The following is a 20,301-nucleotide window of genomic DNA, read 5'->3' on the forward strand; positions in this document are numbered from 1 at the left end:
CTTTCTAGGTTGTGTAATTAGTGCCCCTAGAGAAATTATAATTTTGCATAACAGGATGTTAGTTTTGCAGAATGCGCATCTTCATCAGTATCCACCAGGGGGAGAAGTAGGAAATAAGAAGGCTGTGGAATCTCACGATTAATAGCTTGCAGATGGCTGGAGATTTCTCCTCTGGCTGTTGCATGAGGAGCTCACTTGTTGATATTTTCTGAACTAACAACTGTTACTCTTCCTTTGTTACCTACATCCATATAGCACTGTATATGCAGGTAATAGTGTCCATCTAGTCAAGTGCATAGTTACCCAGCTTTTCAAATGAGGGGCCACATTGGATATTTTTCACTCGGAGAGAAAATGAACACATTTTAAAAATGTAATGTACAAAAACCAAGATATATGCACTAAACAGATAACAGTTAGGCAGTGCTAGAGATATAAAGTGCATTATCTAGAAAACCTGGAATGAGCCAGTGCAAAAAGTAGCTACCTTTTCTGCCATTTTTGTTTGCTGTATTGATTTGTTATTGGGGGATGCACTGTGTGTGGAAAGTAATAAAATTAGGTTCTCATCCTATCCAAATGTGTGATAACTTTCAAGTAGATTGTAGCAGCATACAGTTACAGTGAGAGTTATGTAAAACATCTCCACCTTTTAGATGCAATTATTATACAATTAAGGGAACCTGGAAGTGTAAGATAAAATCAAGTGGAATGACACTTCTTACCATTGTGTTATGGTAAACATACCAATGTTCCTTCGCCCGCATCTTCTACTGTATTGAGCAGATGGATGACGAATCTGGCTTCCTTCAATCATTGAGTGCCCCTTTTGGCGTCCAGCTAGTGGGGCACGCAACGATTGGGGGAAGCCGGATTTGTCATTGATATGTTAAATACAGTAGGAAATTGGGGGTGGAGGATTGGCATTACGCAATGGTATTTTTAAAAAGAAGCGTCTTTTTAAAGTTTCATGAATTAAAGTGTCCCTGTTTTTGAGATTATTTTTAGATACTGGTCACTAATTCCTTAAACTTTACAATCATTTTAAGTTGGTCAACTAGGTTCCAGAGAAATTACTCAGAACACAACTTTTTACAAAGCTTATTAATAGCCTTAAGTCATAAAACAACCATGGATATCAGGATCTAGTAGTTTAATTAAAGCAATTATCTGTAATCTGAACGTTCTTACATTTTTACATTAAAAAATAAATCATATTCAAGGAGAACCTGACACATTACTATTGTGTGATTGTTTTATGTAATAATATTTTTTTTTATCTTATCTGTTTGTTATTGGTTCATGGCCTTAAAACCTGCAATAAAGGAGCGTAAAGCTCAGTAAAGCAGCCCCATTGATTCCTATGGGGAAACAAAAGTTATGTTTACACCTAACACCCTAACATAAACCCTGAGTCTAAACACCCCTAATCTGCCGCCCCCAACACCGCAGACACCTACATTACACTTATTAACCCCTAATCTGCCGCCCCCGACACCGCTGACACCTTCATTATACTTATTAACCCCTAATTTGCCACCCCCAATGTCGCTGCCACCTACATTACACTTATTAACCCCTAATCTGCCGTCCCTAACATCGCTGCCACCTACCTACATTTATTAACCCCTAATCTTCCAACGTTGCAGCCACTATATTAAAGTTATTAACTCATAACCCTAAGTCTAACCCTAACACCCACTAACTATAATGTAATTAAAATAAATCTAAATAAAACCTACTATTAATAACTAAATAATTCCTATTTAAAACTAAATACTTACATGTAAAATAAACCCTAAGCTAGCTACAATATAACTAATAGTTACATTATAGCTATCTTAGGTTTTATTTTTATTTCATAGCTAAGTTTGGATTTATTTTAACTAGGTAGACTAGTTAGTAAATAGTTATTAACTATTTACTAACTACCTAGCTAAAATAAATACAAATTTACCTGTAAAATAAAACCTTACCTGAGTTGCACTAACACCTAACCTTACACTACAATTAAATCAATTACATTAATTAAATACAATTAACTAAATTACAAAAAAAACAAACACTAAATTACACAAAATAAAAAAACACTAAATTACACAAAATAAAAAATAAATTATCAAATATTTAAACTAATTACACCTAATCTAATAGCCCTATCAAAATAAAAAAGCCCCCCAAATAAAATAAAATCCTAGCCTAAACGAAACTGCCAATGGCCCTTAAAAGGGCCTTTTGAGGGGCATTGCCCAAAGAAATCAGCTTTTTTACCTGTAATTTAGCTCTTTTTCCGCCCACACCCTAAGCTAAAAATAAAACCGACTCAATAATCCCTTAAAAAAACCTAACACTAACCCCCGAAGATCCACCTACAGTTTTTGAAGACCGGACATCCATCCTCAACGAAGTCGGGAGAAGTCTTCATCCAAGCGTCAAGAAGTCCTCAACGAAGCCGGGAGAAGTCTTCATCCAAACGGCAAGAAGTCCTCAACGAAACCGGGAGAAGTCTTCATCCAAGCGGCAAGAAGTGTTCCTCCAGACGGGCAGAAGTCTTCATCCAGACGGCATCTTCTATCTTCATCCATCTGGCGCGAAGCGGCTCCATCTTCAAGACATCCGGCACGGAGCATCCTCTTCTGACGACGGCTCTTCTCGAATGAAGGTTCCTTTAAGTGACGTCATCCAAGATGGCGTCCCTTGAATTCCGATTGGCTGATAGAATTCTATCAGCCAATCGGAATTAAAGGTGAAAAAATCCTATTGGCTGATCTTGATGGTATTGACTGTACCTCTCACTTTTTTGCCTCCCAGGCACACTCGTGATACCGGCACAAAGTAAGTCCCATTGAAAAGGGACTTTAGGAAAGCTGCGGTAGTAACGTTGCGTTACGGCCAAAAAAGTTTGCGGTGCAGCTAAACCTCAGCGGTAGTGAAAAAGAGCCTTAACACTGCTTTTTCACTCATACCGCAAAACTCATAATCTAGCTGATAGATAACATTAGGACCTATGCTTTACTTGCAAGCTAAGCCAATTGTTAAGGGTATGTCCAGGATAACAACAGGTGATGGGATTAATGAGAAAAAGCAGCTATTTCAAATATAAAAATAAGCACCAAGGAACAATTTTCCATACATTTAGTACACAGATGGGTCTTGTGACAAGTGCTGCTGATTGGGTTATTTGCAGTCCACTCAGGACCAGCAGTGCTCTGTGGATCCAAGGCAGTAGTTCTATTATGTGTTTAACCGCTTCCGGGGGGGGGGGGGTAGATAGATATAGGTACAGGGCCAAAGTCTTAAAATTATATGCTCTAAAAAATTAGGGCATGTAATTTTTCAACTATAGTGGCCTTTAAGAAAAACTACCAAGGAATTTTTTCTGTAAACATTGCATGGCTTGTGGCCCTTTTTATGCTGTTTATTATCATCTGCCTTTGTATTAGACTTGTTTCAGTCAGAGCACACTGATGTATGCTTGTGTGGTGCTTATCTTACCTGAGGGGCCTCTTCATAGTTCTCCCCTTCTGGTTCCAGCAGTGGGTCAGCAGCAGGTTCTTCCAAAGCTTCTTGGGCCTCTTCTTCAGGCTTAGGAACATAGGAATAATAAAAAAAAGGATTAACAATATCCTTTTTACTAAACATTACATATTTTAAATCATTTTTTTCCCACTTAATAATATCCAGAGGACACAGACATATCCTTTATTCAGAACTTTATTTGGTTTTCCTTTTATGATTTTTGTTATCACATTTATTTCACATAATAATATAAAAAAACTGCAATGCTGCCCCAAAATCAGTTAAAATGATTATTCAGTAATACACAACATAATATTATCCCTATATTCTTAGTTTAAGTCATATATTTTTATATCATTTTAAATGTAATTGCTGTATATTATAGTCAAACACTTTTTTTTTTAATGATCATATTCTATTTTGCATTTTATATTATTGTATTGTATAACACATTGTATATTATTGTATTCTAGATTATACAATCATGATTTGATTAATAAGTATCTCATTTATGCATTTTATTTCTCTATTTTAAATTAAAATGATAAAACAAATGCACAACATATTTTGCTCTCAATCCAGCCCTGTTTATTGTAAAAGCACTCAGTAGACGTCAGGTTAGAAGTGACCTCTTTTGTAGTGAAATCTGAGAATACCATCTGTGCCTATCTCTGAAATATAAGGTATAGGGCACTCTGCTGGGAGCAGGAATAGATACCAGCTATTGGTTAAAGAACCTTTACTTCCAGATAAACAGAAAACATTTGAGGACAGCTACAAAGGCAATGATTCTAAACATTTCAGTTTTGCTTCCGCTTCTCTGGTATGAAAAGTGTGAATGAAATAATCATCACTATGAGGAACATTAATCATTTTAATACCACAACAGTCTGATTCAGCTTACACCTTATATATATTTTTATAGTATATCTGACGTGTAGCATATTTGGTTTTTTTTTTAAATATCGACAACTATAGTACAAATTTTAATAAAGGTTAAAAATGTGCAATGCAGTGCCAGTTTAATTCTTTGCTCAGACAGAAAGGCTATCAGAGAAAAAAAAAGGCTACCAGAGACACTTATATGAGTATTTCAATCAGCTTTTGTTATTTGTATCTCAAAAATATATTCATCTTTTTTCAATTTACTCTTCTTCCTGAGGGCAAAGGGACCTTTAAAATGCTCATATGCTGGTCTCCCTAAAATATAAAAGGGCATGAAATGAATCACATGTAAATGTAACAAAGAATTTACAAAAAGACAAAATTGGTATTTTAACATTTTATCCCACAAGAAAACATTCACACATAGGGGCTGAATTATCAATGTGCGAGCGGACATGATCCGATATTGCAGATCATGTCTGCTGCACATCGATAAATGCCGACAGCATACGCTCTCAGCATTTATCATTGTACCAGCATTTCTTGTGAACTGCTGATGCAATACCGCCCCTTGTAGATTTGCAGCCAATCGGCCGCTAGCAGGGGGTGTCAATCAACCTGATCGCATTGGATCGGGTTGATTTCTGGCGATGTCTGTCCGAGCAGGTAGACAGGTTATGGAGCAGCTATCTTTAGACCGCTGCTTCATAACTTGTGTTTCCGGAGAGCCTGAAGACTCGCCAGAAACACGGGGCATCAAGCTCCGTACGGAGCTTGATAAATATGCCCCATTGGATACTCATTTAACAGGTATTATCACAGGTGTTTTTTTAAAGCTAAACCTGAAATGTTTACATTTCTGTTACATAAACTACACTAAAATATATACAAATATATTTGCAAATATTGATTGAAATGACTGGCACTTTAGTCACTAATATTAAACAAGGTACCATATAGGGAAGTATGTGTGCTAAATATGTACAGAGTAGACAGATGTATAAAAATCCCTTATATGAAACTCCACATAATTATAACTATGACACATATACACTATAAAAATAAACTCATGAAAGCCATATTTACATATATATATATATATATATCTGTGCACATTTGCATCTAACAATGCCTATTGGCTACATTTACTAACTCTTAATGAGCTTTGGCTAAGCTTGTACTCTAGGTACATTAAAAGCAAACTAATATTCACTGTAATTAATAATAATTGATTTTTCAAAAATGTATCTCTGCCCTAATGAATATCAACTATTATAAGCTAGATCACTGATGACATCACACATCAAAACAGCATTACAGATCACCTGACATTACAAGGTCATCTCTACCAATTAAACTATAAACTATACATATATGCATTTGTGATTGGCTGATGGCTGTCACATGATACAGGGGGAGTGGAAATAGACATAACTTTGAAATGTGTTAGAGAAAAAATTTACTTCTCATTTGAAGTTCAGACTTGGAGGCCGATTTATCAAGTGTTTGGCGGACATGATCCGTTGTAGCTGTTTTGACCCAGATATAGCTATTTTGACCCACATAGAGAATACAATTTTAAATAACTTTCTAATTTACTTCTATTATCTTATTTTCTTAATTTTCTTGGTATTCTTTATTGAAGAAGCAGCAATGCACTACTGTAAGCTAGCTGAATGCATTGGGGCCTATTAATGAAATGTCTGTCCAACATAATCCGATCAGCGGATCATGTCCGACAAACATCGCTGAATGCGGAGAGCAATACGCTCTCTGCATTCAGCATTGCACCAGCAGCTCTTGTGAACTGCTGGTGCAAGGTCGCCCCCTGCAGATTCGTGGCCAATCGGACGCTAGCAGGGGGTGTCAATCAACCCAATCGTACTCAATCGGGTTGATTTCACGCAATCTCTGTCTGCCTCCTCAGAGCAGGTGGACAGGTTATAGAGCAGTGGTCTTTAGATCGCTGCTTCTTAACTGGTGTTTCTGGTGAGTCTGAAAGCTCGACAGAAACACGGCCCTTCAAGCTCCATATGGAGCTTGATAAATGGGCCCCATTGTGTGAGCCAATAACATGAGGTATATATGTGCAGCCACCAATCAGCAGCTCTTAACACTGCACCCAAAACAATGTTGTGTTGGCACTGTGCAACATTACCCAGTGGCAGTGCTTGGAAGTAAACAAAAATACATCACTGCTCCCACTGTCATATAACTGCTATCATTAACCTAATTGCAATAGAATATTACTTTATTAGCACCACAAACATAATCCTTCATTACCAGTGCATTTAATGGACACTAAAGTCAAAATTCAACTTTTATGATTCAGATAGAGCATGACATTTTTTTAAAAAATGTTCATATTTACTTCCATTGTTAAAATGTGCACATTCTTTTTATATGAACAATGTCTGAGGCACTGGCTCCTACTGAACATGTCCACAGTATATTTATTTATGCATTTTGTGATTGGCTGATGGCTGTCATATGATACCGGGGAAGGGAAAATGGAATTGACTTGCCAGAAGAAAAAAAAAATCTACTACTCATTTGAAATTCAAAGTGTTATTGCAATGTCTTTTTATTACGTGTTTGTAGATTATGCAACTCTACTGTATTTAATGGTCCTTTAAAACACTGTTCTAAAAAAGTTGCAATAAAATGTTATTAGGGCTCAAAGATATGATGTCTCAAAAAGGCATGCAAAGGGTCTTAACATAGAGATAAATACATACACATGTCTAAAGATTTATGTGTGTATATATATATATATATATATAAAAATATATGTGTGTGTGTAAATATATATACTGTATATACAGTGTATATATATATATATATATATATATATATATATATATATATATATATAGTATAAAATTCACACTCACTGGACTTGTAGTGTTCTTTATTACTGTGACATTTCAGAGCCCAACAGCAACTTCTTCAGACCAACCAGGGGCTGTGGTCTCTGAAACGTTACAGTAGTAAAGTACAATTTGCTACAAGTCCAGTGAGTGCAGATTTATACTATATGGATTAATTTATATTTCCTGACACCTTGGCTGATGTACTGAAGTTTGAGTGCAAATCCATCTTGGTTTACTATATATATATATATATATATATATATATATATATATATATATATATACAGGGAGTGCAGAATTATTAGGCAATTTGTATTTTTGAGGATTAATTTTATTATTGAACAACAACCATGTTCTCAATGAACCCAAAAAACTCATTAATATCAAAGCTGAATAGTTTTGGAAGTAGTTTTTAGTTTGTTTTTAGTTATAGCTATTTTAGGGGGATATCTGTGTGTGCAGGTGACTATTACTGTGCATAATTATTAGGCAACTTAACAAAAAACAAATATATACCCATTTCAATTATTTATTTTTACCAGTGAAACCAATATAACATCTCAACATTCACAAATATACATTTCTGACATTCAAAAACAAAACAAAAACAAATCAGTGACCAATATAGCCACCTTTCTTTGCAAGGACACTCAAAAGCCTGCCATCCATGAATTCTGTCAGTGTTTTGATCTGTTCACCATCAACATTGCGTGCAGCAGCAACCACAGCCTCCCATACACTGTTCAGAGAGGTGTACTGTTTTCCCTCCTTGTAAATCTCACATTTGATGATGGACCACAGGTTCTCAATGGGGTTCAGATCAGGTGAACAAGGAGGCCATGTCATTAGATTTTCTTCTTTTATACCTTTTCTTGCCAGCCACGCTGTGGAGTACTTAGACGCGTGTGATGGAGCATTTTCCTGCATGAAAATCATGTTTTTCTTGAAGGATGAAGACTTCTTCCTGTACCACTGCTTGAAGAAGGTGTCTTCCAGAAACTGGCAGTAGGACTGGGAGTTGAGCTTGACTCCATCCTCAACCCGAAAAGGCCCCAAAAGCTCATCTTTGATGATACCAGCCCAAACCAGTACTCCACCTCCCCCTTGCTGGCGTCTGAGTCGGACTGGAGCTCTCTGCCCTTCACCAATCCAGCCACGGGCCCATCCATCTGGCCCATCAAGACTCACTCTCATTTCATCAGTCCATAAAACCTTAGAAAAATCAGTCTTGAGATATTTCTTGGCCCAGTCTTGACGTTTCAGCTTGTGTGTCTTGTTCAGTGGTGGTCGTCTTTCAGCCTTTCTTACCTTGGCCATGTCTCTGAGTATTGCACACCTTGTGCTTTTGGGCACTCCAGTGATGTTGCAGCTCTGAAATATGGCCAAACTGGTGGCAAGTGGCATCTTGGCAGCTGCACGCTTGACTTTTCTCAGTTCATGGGCAGTTATTTTGCGCCTTGGTTTTTCCACACGCTTCTTGCTACCCTGTTGACTATTTTGAATGAAACGCTTGATTGTTCGATGATCACGCTTCAGAAGCTTTGCAATTTTAAGAGTGCTGCATCCCTCTGCAAGATATCTCACTATTTTTGACTTTTCTGAGCCTGTCAAGTCCTTCTTTTGACCCATTTTGCCAAAGGAAAGGAAGTTGCCTAATAATTATGCACACCTGATATAGGGTGTTGATGTCATTAGACCACACCCCTTCTCATTACAGAGATGCACATTACCTAATATGCTTAATTGGTAGTAGGCTTTCGAGCCTATACAGCTTGGAGTAAGACAACATGCATAAAGAGGATGATGTGGTCAAAATACTCATTTGCCTAATAATTCTGCACTCCCTGTATGTATATATATATATATATATATATATATATATATAAAAGGCTCAAATACTCCCCCCACTTCCCCTATCCCCCAGTCATTCTGCAGAGGAACAAGGATCAGTTTAAGAAATATCAAGGTGAAAGGGTGCCAGGAGACTATACACGAAAAAACGACTAAAAAAACGGATGGGGGGGGCAGTGGACTCTTTCCCACGGAAGAAAATGAAATTATCAGGTAAGCATAATTTATGATTTCTTCCTAATGGGAAAGAGTCCACAGTCGCATTCATTACTTGTGGGAAAATTAAACCCAAGTCAAAGAGGACACTGAATGCCAAGAACGGGAAGGTAAGAGGCGGCCCAATCTGAAGGCACCAGGACTGAACCACATCCCATAAATAAAAAAGTCCCCATTGCATCCAAAAGCAGGTAGCAAAAACATTAAGAAAAAAGTTCCCAAGGATACAAACCACAGTCCCAAGCCTGAGTAACCCACATGCAACACCACCAAGCCAACAGGACTTGAAGCATACTATTGGGAACCCTGACCAACAACTCCCCAAAGGAAGAAGCAAGGTAGAGGGATAACTAACAAGAACCCTGTCTTCCAAAAGACAGATCAAACCAGCTTGGGAGACCCCAGAAGCCTCACTAAATGCCAGAAACGAGAAACAGAAAACCGCACAGACGACTACGTAGCACGCTATAGCGCAGCCACAGATAAAGGGGAAAAAAACCTTGTCCAGCTCCCCAGCTGGAGGGAACCAAGGAGTTCGCTTAAACCAAAAAAGAGACCGAGGCACCTCCCTACGAGAACCCCGCAGCTTCGGAGAAAAGGAACCAGCAAAAACTAACTTCCTAGACAAAACACCCCTCCATGGAGGGAAAATTCAGAGATCCAAACCCCCCTGTGTGCCCAGAGAGCACCTCAAAAGAGACCCAATGCATCCAAAAGAAACAGAGACTGCTGAAAAGTCAAAAGATGAGCAGAACCACAGCTTAGGATCTTGAGATAAACAGGGACGTCCTCAACTACTGTAGAACCGCCACAACGAGGACCGCCTACACTGGAAAAAAAGAACCTGTCAACGACAGTGAAAAGTCCAGGGACAGAGTCCCACCTCCCCCCTTGAATGAGAGGGAGGAACACCACCAGCCACCTTGAAAGAGTGTGACAAGAAACACGGGCAGAGCCCCACCAGAACCAGAGGAAAACTGAACCCGGGAAGTCCATTCCCAAGGGCATCTCCATCCCTGAACCAGGGACAAAAGGAACACACCCCCAGAGACAAAAATCCCCCAAGGGAAGACGGAGGACAAGGGAAAACTTGCCCCCCCCGGACATAAAACTCAACACAGGAGTCAAAACGAACCCAAAAGAGCCAGCCCCCAAGGTAGCAATATCTAGGTTCCACCACAGATAATGGTGGGGAAGATATGAGGACAAAGTGACTCTTACCAAGGCACTACACAGGAATGCTGATTCAAGGTCATAGCACCAGAACAATGGACCCCAAAGGAAGTCTAGAACACATTCCCTCACAGAAAACAAAAGCCACGAGCAGCCATAAGAAGGAGACCAGGCTCTCTAAAGAGAGAAAAAGAAGAACCCCTTCTAGACGCAGCCCGATACAGAGGGAAAAACCGGGACAAGCATAGACAGAGCTATACCAACACCACCCGGAACCCCAGCCCAATCCCAGATCACGAAAAGACCTGAAGAAGAGGACACCGAATTCCGGTCAGACACTCCTCACCCAAGGAAGGAACCCGAAGAAAAAAAACGGGAACTCTAGCAAAACCCGAAGAAAAGGACAGCAAAAAAAATGCAGAACCGATCTCAAAGCAATAGAACCCACGACACAGAGCTAAACTCCTCGACATTCAGAAACTAGGGTCCCACCTCGGCGCCGACCCTAAGAGGGTGGATAAAATTCTGGAAAAGAAACCAGAACCGAAACACACAGCACCGCTGCCGGATCACAGAGAATGCAGGCATGATCCCGCTATGTCTCGCATACCATTTAAGCACTCCATCTCTAATCCATGAAGAGGATCCATTAAAAGGGGAATGAAACGAAGTCCAGAGACCCTAGGAGTCTAAACCACCCAATGGGTAGCAAGAAGACCAAGGCCCAAAAACTGCCCTAGGGGAGAAGGCCCCGTCCCCATGAAAGGAGAGCCAGAGTGACACGGTGGAAGCCACTGACTAAGCCCCGGGATAGAGTGGCACACCCAAGCTCTCCCGGTATGTGGACCCGAAGGTTCGTTTGGATGTAGATGTATAGTTTAGTTTGTTAAAACAAACAATAAAACAATAAAACAAAACACTCAAGGTCCCACCGGGCGCAACAGGCGTTACTGACAACTCAACAAAGTGCACACAAAATCCGGGCCCAACAGTCCATGAACAACTTCAAAGGATATAATAAAAAGCAAGTCCATCCCAGGAATTCTCGAAGGAATAATCAAATAAAAAAAATATCCTAACCGGATAAAAGAAAATAAGGCAGCCCGAAGGCATCCGCAAAAAAAAACAAAAAAAAACTGTGGGACCGGACACGTGCGACCGACAGGAGATGATCAACATCCCCAATACTCTAACTCGAAGCACCATCTGAGGACACATTCCCCAACTGATAGACATATATAGAAATATATATTTATTTATATATATATATATGTAGGCATTGTTCAGATAGTCTTAAAATCCTTCTGCATACAGTTTCTGCAGTAAATGCCGCCTCATATATTGTTTCTATATAGTACATTTTAGCTAAATAAAACAAACAAATGCATTAATGTGTATAGTAAGCAGCAGTCTGTGTATGTAGTAAGTTGCATCGAACAATAGCCCTAGAGAATGTTATAGGGATATAAAACCCCAAATTTGTATTTCATGACTTACACAGAGTATACAATTTTTAAAAAGTTTTCAATTTACTTCTATTATCAAATTTACTTTGTTCTCATAGTATTATTTGTGAAAGAACATAGCAAAGTGCATGTGTCTGAAGAGCTACATGGAAGCAGTTTTGCAAGAACACTTTTAAGTGATAGATGGCAATTTTTGCAAATTTAGTGCCACATAATGCTCCAAAAATGTGCACGCTCCTGAGTCTACTTTCCTGCTTTTCAACAAAGGATATCAAAGAACAAAGTAAACAGGACAGCTTTTTTTGTTGTATTTTTCATCTAAATCATGAAAGAAAACTTTGTGTTTCATAGCCCTTTAAACACAATTTAACCCTTTAAAATCAACATGGATAAACATATATTTAAAGATTCTCTATTTTCCATTTTAAATTATTCTACTCTGTACATTTCTTAAAAGCTCAATTGAGAAACGTCACTGAGCAAAGAATATTTATAGGGTTTTCCCAATATTAAAGTATGTTTGTACATGATGAGCTTTAAACTGATATGTATTTTAGTTTAGTAATCAAATCATTTACTCTTACGGAGTAAAAGGCTCAGATATGTAATAGGAAAAGCTAAATATATATATACTGACATGTTAAATATATTTTCTGTACCCTCCTTTGCAAAATGCTGGTTCTATATAAAACAGATGCTGCTAAAGTGACAAACCTATATAAATGATACTATTATTCATGTGATGGTTGTGATGAATTAGTTATATTGAGTTTTGTGCCTCCATCCCTTTATATTTGACTGATTTATGAAGGATAAATTGTACCGTTCTAACCACGTTATAAATTGTTATGATTGATGGGTAATAACTACAGATCATTGAATGTTCTCAGATTTAATAATTTAGCTCTCTGTATAAAAATATTTGGCCTAGGTTTCTGGCGCTTTTCAGATTTTTAGTAATAAATCAGTCTATCACTGTGCTTTTTTATTGATGTATTTGTGTGAATTTTAACTTTAATTTGCTATGCATGGCTACCATTGCTCTCCCTTAGCTTTGAATCTGACCATAGGACCTCTTGTTCTATTTTTTCCTCCACGTTAACTAAATACTTCATCAATATGTAGATTTATATAACACACACATTTTTTTTATATATATATATATATATTATATACATGCATACAGTATATATATATATTTATATATATATATCAGCCAAAGAAAGGTGCACTCACAGGACTTTCACAACAAAAATGGAGTTACTTTATTTGTAACGTTTTCGGAGATCAAGTCTCCTTCATCAGACACTTTCACAACAAAAATGGAGTTACTTTATTTGTAACGTTTTCGGAGATCAAGTCTCCTTCATCAGCATGCTGATGAAGGAGACTTGATTTCCGAAAACGTTACAAATAAAGTTACTCCATTTTTGTTGTGAAAGTCCTGTGAGTGCACCTTTCTTTGGCTGCTGTATTTTATTCAAGTTTGCACCCAAGCAGATACCCTACAAGTGGGAAGGATCTGGTAATTGGATGTATATATATATATATATATATATATATATATATAAATATATATAAATATATATATATATATATATATATATATATATATATACATACAGTATATACATACAGTGTATATACATAAATGTTTTGTATTTATACACACACACATATATATATATATATATATATATATATATATATATATATATATAGAGAGAGAGAGAGAGAGAGAGAGAGAGAGAGAGAGAGAGAGAGAGAGAGAGAGAGAGAGATACTGTGTTCGTGATTGCTTTACCCTTTTGGACAAGAGAGAGAGAGAGAGGAGAGAGAAAGGAGAGAGAGAGACATGCATGCACACACTGTAGTTACATTATTATTATTATTTGTATTATTATTATCAGGTATATGTAGAGCACCAACAGATTCCACAATGCTATAAACATAGGCGGTATTCAAGAGTGCCGAGAGTTGCACTGTTGTAGTCAGCTCTTATGAAGGTGATCTACAAACAGCTGGGTTCATAGGCTTACATGCTAAGGGGTTCGAGGGGATAGCTATGGAGTTAGAAAGTTTAGTGTAGGTTATGTGCATCCCTGAATAGTAGAGTCTTTAGGGAGCGCTTGAAGCTTTCAAAACTAGGGTAGAGTCTTGTGAAGTGAGGCAGAGAGTTCCAAAAGATGGGAGCCAGTCTGGAGAAGTCTTGTAAACAGGAATGTGAGGAGGTAACAAGAGAGTAGGAGATTGTGAGCAGAGCGAAGGGGACGGGACAAAGAGTATCTGGAGACAAGGTCTGAGATGTAGGGGGGAGCAGGGCTTTGTATGTCAGAGTGCGAATTTTGTGTTTAATCCTGGAAGCAAGAGGAAGCCAGTGAAGGGATTGGCCGAGAGGTGCAGCTGATGAAGAGCGATGTGTAAGGAAGATGAGCCTGGCCGAGGCATTCATTATGGATTGTAAAGGAGTTAGGTGGCAGCTAGGGAGAACAGAGAGGATGGAGTTGCAGTAGTCGAGGCGTGAAAGGATGAGAGAGTGGATTAAAATCTTACTTGTGTCTTGTGTAAGGAAATGTCTAAGGACTTAATGTGAGGCGTGAAAGAAAGATCTGGGCCAAGTGTGAACCCAAGACATCGAGCATGTGAGGTAGGGGTAATGATTGAGTTATCAATAGTTATAGAGAAATGGGGGGTGGAGATTTTGAAGGAATGGGGGAAAATAAGGAGCTCAGTTTTGGAGAGATTTAGCTTAAGGTGGTGAGAGGACATCTAAGATGAGATATGAGAGAGACAGTTAGTGACACGGGTTAGCAAGGAAGGATATAGGTCTGGTGCAGAGAGGTAGATTTGGGTGTCGTCTGCATACAAATGATATTGAAACCCGTGGGACTTTATTAAGGAACCTAATGATGACGTGTATATTGAGAAGAGAAGGGGACCGAGGACAGAGCCTTGTGGTACCCCAACAGAAAGTAGTAACAGGGCAGAGGATGCCCCAGAGAAGGCTACACTAAAGGTAAGGTTAGACAGATAGGAAGAGAACCACAAGAGAGCTGAGTCACAAATGCCGAAGGATTGGAGGGTTTGGAGCAAAAGAGGGTGGTCGACAGTATCAAAGGCTGTAAACAGATCAAGGAAGATAAGCAGAGAGAAGTGGCTTTTAGATTTTGTTCTATGTAGGTCGTTAGTAAACTTAACAATTGCTGTCTCTGTGAAGTGATGGGGCGAAATCCAGATTGCAGTGGGTCAAGGAGGGAGTTTAATGTAAGGAAATGGGATAGACGTGCATGAACTAGCTTTTCACAAAGGTTTGAGGCAAGAGGGAGTAGAGAAATAGGGCTGTAGTTGGATGGGGAGGTTGGATCAAGAGAAGGTTTTTTGAGAATAGGTGTGACCAGTGCATGTTTAAGCGATGAGGGAAATATACCAGTGCTGAGGGAGAGGTTGAAGATGTGTGTGAGTATAGGGGTAAGGGTAGAAGAAAGGGAGGGGAGTAGCTGTGAGGGGATGGGGTCAAGGGGACAGGTAGTGAGGTGAGAGGACAGTATAAGGGCAGAAACTTCTTCCTCTGTCACAGGGGCAAAAGAGCTAAATTTATGGCTATGTGGGTTTTGGATGATTGTGAGCTTTTGAGGGGTGGGAGACCGGTAGTATGTTGAGAGCTGATTTCATTTCTGATGGAGTCAATTTTGTTATCGAAGTGGCTGGCAAAATCTTGGACTGAGGGAAAAGTTGTAGTAGGAGGTGGGGGTGGACGGAGAAGAGTATTGAATGTGGAAAACAGACATTTTGGGTTTGAAGAAAGAGTAGAGATAAGAGTCAATAAGTTGTGTTGCTTATATAGATTTAGGGCAGAATAGTAAGAGTTCAAGATGAACTTGTGGAGAAAGTCAGCTGAACTCCAAGATTTTCTCCAGTGTCGCTCAGCAGGGGACATCTGATTAGGTACCATGTCAGAGGTGTATGCCAGGGCTGAGGATAAGTGTATGATTTCCGAGCTATGGTAGGTGGGGCCAGATTTTCAAGGACCGATGTAAAGGTGGAGTTAGTGGCGGATAGATTCATCAGGGCAGGAAAATAGGATGGAAGAGAGGAGAGGTTTGAGAGAGCTAGCAAGCTGTTGCTGATCTAATGACTTGAAGTTTGGTGTGAGGGGTAGAAGGAGGGAGAGTTGTAGATGGGATGTGGATGGATGTGAGGGAGGGATGTGATGTTACAAGTGAGGAGATGATGGTTAGAAAGAGGAAAAGGGGAGTTTGTAAAGTTTGAGACAGTGCATCGATAGCTGAAAATTAGATCAAGGGAGTGACCATCTGTGGGAGAGTTAGTCCATTGTTGCAGGCCGAAAGAGGAAGTGAGTTGCAGAAGTTGTTTTGCAGAGGAGGCAGTGGGATTGTCAACAGTGAGGTTGAAGTCAACAAGAATGAGGGCAGGGTATCTGAGGAAAGCAAATAAGGTAGCCAGGCGGCAAAGTAATCTAGAAATAGAGTTGAGGAGTCAGGGGGCGGTATATGACTGCAACACGTATAGAGAGGGGAGAGAATAAGCCAATCATGTGTGTTTGGAATGAAGAAAATGTAAGGGAAAAAAAGGGCTGTATTTGTTGAAAGGTGCAACGAGAGGAAAGTAAAATACCAACAGCACCTCCTTTTCTTTTATCAGACAGTGCAGCAGAGGAAGCTGTATCTGAAGGAGAGAGCCAGGTTTCTGTGAGGTTGAGAGAGTTAGAGATAAGGAGGTCATGGATAGAAGTGAGCTTGTTGCAAACAGAGCGAGAGTTCCAGAGTGCACAAGTGAAGGGGGAGGTGGCTTTAGATGCAAGAGGATTGAGAAAAAGGTTATCAGAGTTTTGTTTTTGAAGTCTATTGAAAGACACACATGGGTGTGCCAGGCTAGGAAGTTATGGGGGACCAGAATTAGGGGAAATGTCACCAGCAGCTAGTATGAGCAAAAGGGAGAGTGACATGAGATGAGATGCAGATTTACAGTAATGAAACTGTTTTTGGGATCGGGTGCAAGGGGGAGAGAGAGTCTTTAGGAATGTGTGAAGTTCATGAATACAAAAGTAAGGTAAGGATAAGAGAGATGGGCTAATGAACAGTGCATGTGGTGAGGGGGTAGGAGTAATTGAATAAAGTAGTTTTTTATAGAGACAAAGGGTAGCAAAAAGGAATATGAAGATATTGAGAATGGTTACATAATATTATAGGTTGAAAACAGACTTAACCTTTCACACATTCCTGTTACTACTGTTGACCCAAAATAAGGCAAAATAATCTCATTTATATATGTGCCAAACATTGATACATGGCATGCTAGAAAAATATAAAAAATATGGGCTAGAACTGAACTGTATCATTTGTTCACAGAGTAAACCAAATTCTAGCCCAGTATGGTAACTTTTTTGCAATGTGTAAACTAGTTTTGTCTTATTTTTAATTTATGCGTAGGCCAATAAGACTCAGACCTGTGGAGGAAAGTCTAAAGAGATAATAGATAATAGACTAAACATACAGACATTTCTAATTCATTTCTCTCTTTGGGGTGACCATCTAAGTGTGTGATCTTTCAAGGTACAATCCACAGGAAAAAAAAAACAAGAGGTTATAAGAACAAGCATATGGACATAGTTGTTATTTGTGCTGTCTGAATGGTGACATTTAAAACAACACACACAAGATTTCAAGGTGCCTCAACACCTTTTAATTTTAATGCTGTTTTAAGTAGTTTCAATCAGGTGGTGACATTTTGACAGGATACAGAGCAGCAGTTAGCTGGTACAAGTAGGCCCTCAAAGCACTGCATGGTGCCTAGGAAGCTTGGTTAGGACTCTTTCAGGGGAAAAATACTCTGGAAAGGAAGCGTCTGAGAATGACCTTGGTAGAAGGAATCACCAGGGGAATGACCCAATCCTGCGTGTCTTGGCTACTTCCAGTAGGAGAAGACATAGGCCAGGCCTGACTAAAGCACGGCTACTACTTATGTCTAAAATATATTCTTATTTGTGCTAAAGACAGACTAATTGATGAAAGACAAAATAATTTGTGACACAAGACATAAATAACCTCAAAATAATTGTATTAACCTAGTTAATGTCTGTGAAATGTATTCTGTGTAATCTTTTTATTGTATAAAAACCAATGAAGGTTATGTTATTGTATTACTTGTACAGTGAAGTAAAATGTCTGCAATGCATAAGACTTATTTTTCCAGGAATGCTACCCTGCTGCTCTACATAGTAGACAATAAAACATCATCCTATACCTGGGACAACAAATCACTGTGTCTTAAGTATTGTAAAACCAAACATTGAGCTTGTTTTCTGTGTGTAATCTGCTCTTGCAGGGGAGAGGGCCACTCAAGCATGTCTGTGTGTCACATGTACAGGAGAATTTACAGGATCAAAAGGGGATCTCGGGTAAGGGGGCAAGCTTTTTCTATTACATCGCTCCTGTGCAGTGCTCGCCACTTTCCTCAGCTGCCTGTTTTTGTTCTGGCAGCATAAGCTGTGGCCTCATTTTCTCAGCTGTTGCTATTTTAAGCTAAGCTGGAAGCATTCCCCTTATTGTCTGAAAGCTCTGTGTATTCCAAGATCATTCCTCTCACTGTGCACAAGCAGTAGGTGAATGGTCTGCCATGTCCTGTATATTCCCTCCTGATATCCTTTACTTTTTCCGTTTCACTAATTTATTAACCCCTTTCCAACAGTGTAGGAAGACATTTAACATAGCTGCCACCATGATATTCGTTGGCAGTTCCACTTCAAAATGGGCAATAAAAAATATTTATAAAAAAAAGACAACCTATGGAAAATAAAATGTCGGATTTCATTCAATGTTAAGAATACGTTCTGTTTCCATGGAAACAGATGAAGTCAGTGGATAAAGGTAAAACAGAGACATTCTGTGAAGCATATAAAAAAATTAGGCTAAAAACTTAGAGCACATAATTCTTAACTCTCCTGCTATCAACCACAATAAAGAGCATAGCTTTGCCACTGTTCAATCAGGCTCTCGTACCACTAAAAAAATGCAGTGAAGCTTGAACAACCATTTTATCTTACTGTTTAACTGTTTAACTTCCTGTGTTCTATGATGGTCCCGCCTCTGCTTTTAAAGTAAATGTAAATTTTTTTTTTTGTAAAGGTTGTTTTTATTGAGGTGGTAAACAATAACAGAAACAATACACATCAGTCGACATACAGTGCGTTACAGGTACAAGCAGGGCTAACATAGTAAGAAATTAAACACAGTACAATATACGACAGGCTGACATGTGTGAACATTTTGGAACACCTCATTTTATTATTATTGAATTCGCATTGACCTCTATGCAAAACAGATCCATCAGTGGGACCAAGACCTCCATGGAAATAAGAAGGAAGTCAAAAGGCACAATTTGCAATGCAATGGGCAAACAACTTAACAGTCATCACAAGACGGATAAGAAGTAAATGTAAATTTTGATGCTAAAGTGCCCGGTTTTTAAAAATTCAATAAAAACAGGGGCACTTTAATTCATCAAAATTTACATTTCACTCGTGTTGTGAATAAATACTTACCTTTTAAACTTGACAGTTGCTCCAGGTTCCTCCAGTCGTCGCAAGCCATTTCTGATTATGAATGGGTCATCCTCCATTCACGGCTTCCCCCCCGGGGGAATCAGTGTCTGATTCAATGCCGTGATTGGCGGAAGCCGGATTCTTCATTTTAGACCCAGGAAGAGGCTTTGCGACGGGTGGAGGAAGCTGGAGCTGCTGTCAAGATTAAAAGGTAAGTTTTTTTTCACAACAGGAGTGAAATGTAAATTTTGATGAATTAAAGTGCCCCTGTTTTTAATCGAATTTTTAAAAACCGGGCACTTTAGCATCAAAATTTACATTCACTTTAAGTATTACAGCAACACACCACCGATTTTAGAGATGCAACATTGTAATACTGACTTATTTTGTTCATACCACTGTTACATGAATTATTATGTTTGAGATGCTGTTAAAAAATTACAAGACATTTAGAGGTTAGTGAAATGGAGCAGAAGAGGCTGTATGCTAAAGAAACTACTACACAAATTTTAACACTAAAAATTATATTATAAGATTAATTAATAAAATTGAGATTTCTGACAAAAACTCGAAACTCTATTGCTAGAACACTTCAGCTCAGTTGCTACACAATTACTGTTTTTTCCATAGCATATTTTTAGGTCATTAGCACATACTGGGTTAAATTGCAAGTGGCGTGCTGAATTGAGCGCGGGTCGTGCTAACCAAAACCACAACCGCGTATGTTACAAGTTGAAAGTAATTAGTAAGTAGTTTT

General features: G+C 38.8%; 1 protein-coding gene across 2 annotated transcripts in view; it reads right to left on the reverse strand.

Moving 5' to 3' along the window:
* The window catches only part of SNCB (synuclein beta), an 88,898-nt gene that overhangs the window by 24,391 nt on the left and 44,206 nt on the right, over positions 1 to 20,301 (reverse strand). For both annotated transcript variants that reach the window (XM_053719830.1, XM_053719829.1), the window contains exon 6: positions 3,496 to 3,585. In XM_053719830.1, coding sequence (XP_053575805.1) covers positions 3,496 to 3,585 — 90 coding nt within the window. The remainder of the gene's footprint in view (positions 1 to 3,495; positions 3,586 to 20,301) is intronic.

The sequence above is a fragment of the Bombina bombina genome, chromosome 6 (genome assembly GCF_027579735.1).
Source record: "Bombina bombina isolate aBomBom1 chromosome 6, aBomBom1.pri, whole genome shotgun sequence".
NCBI lineage: Eukaryota > Metazoa > Chordata > Amphibia > Anura > Bombinatoridae > Bombina > Bombina bombina.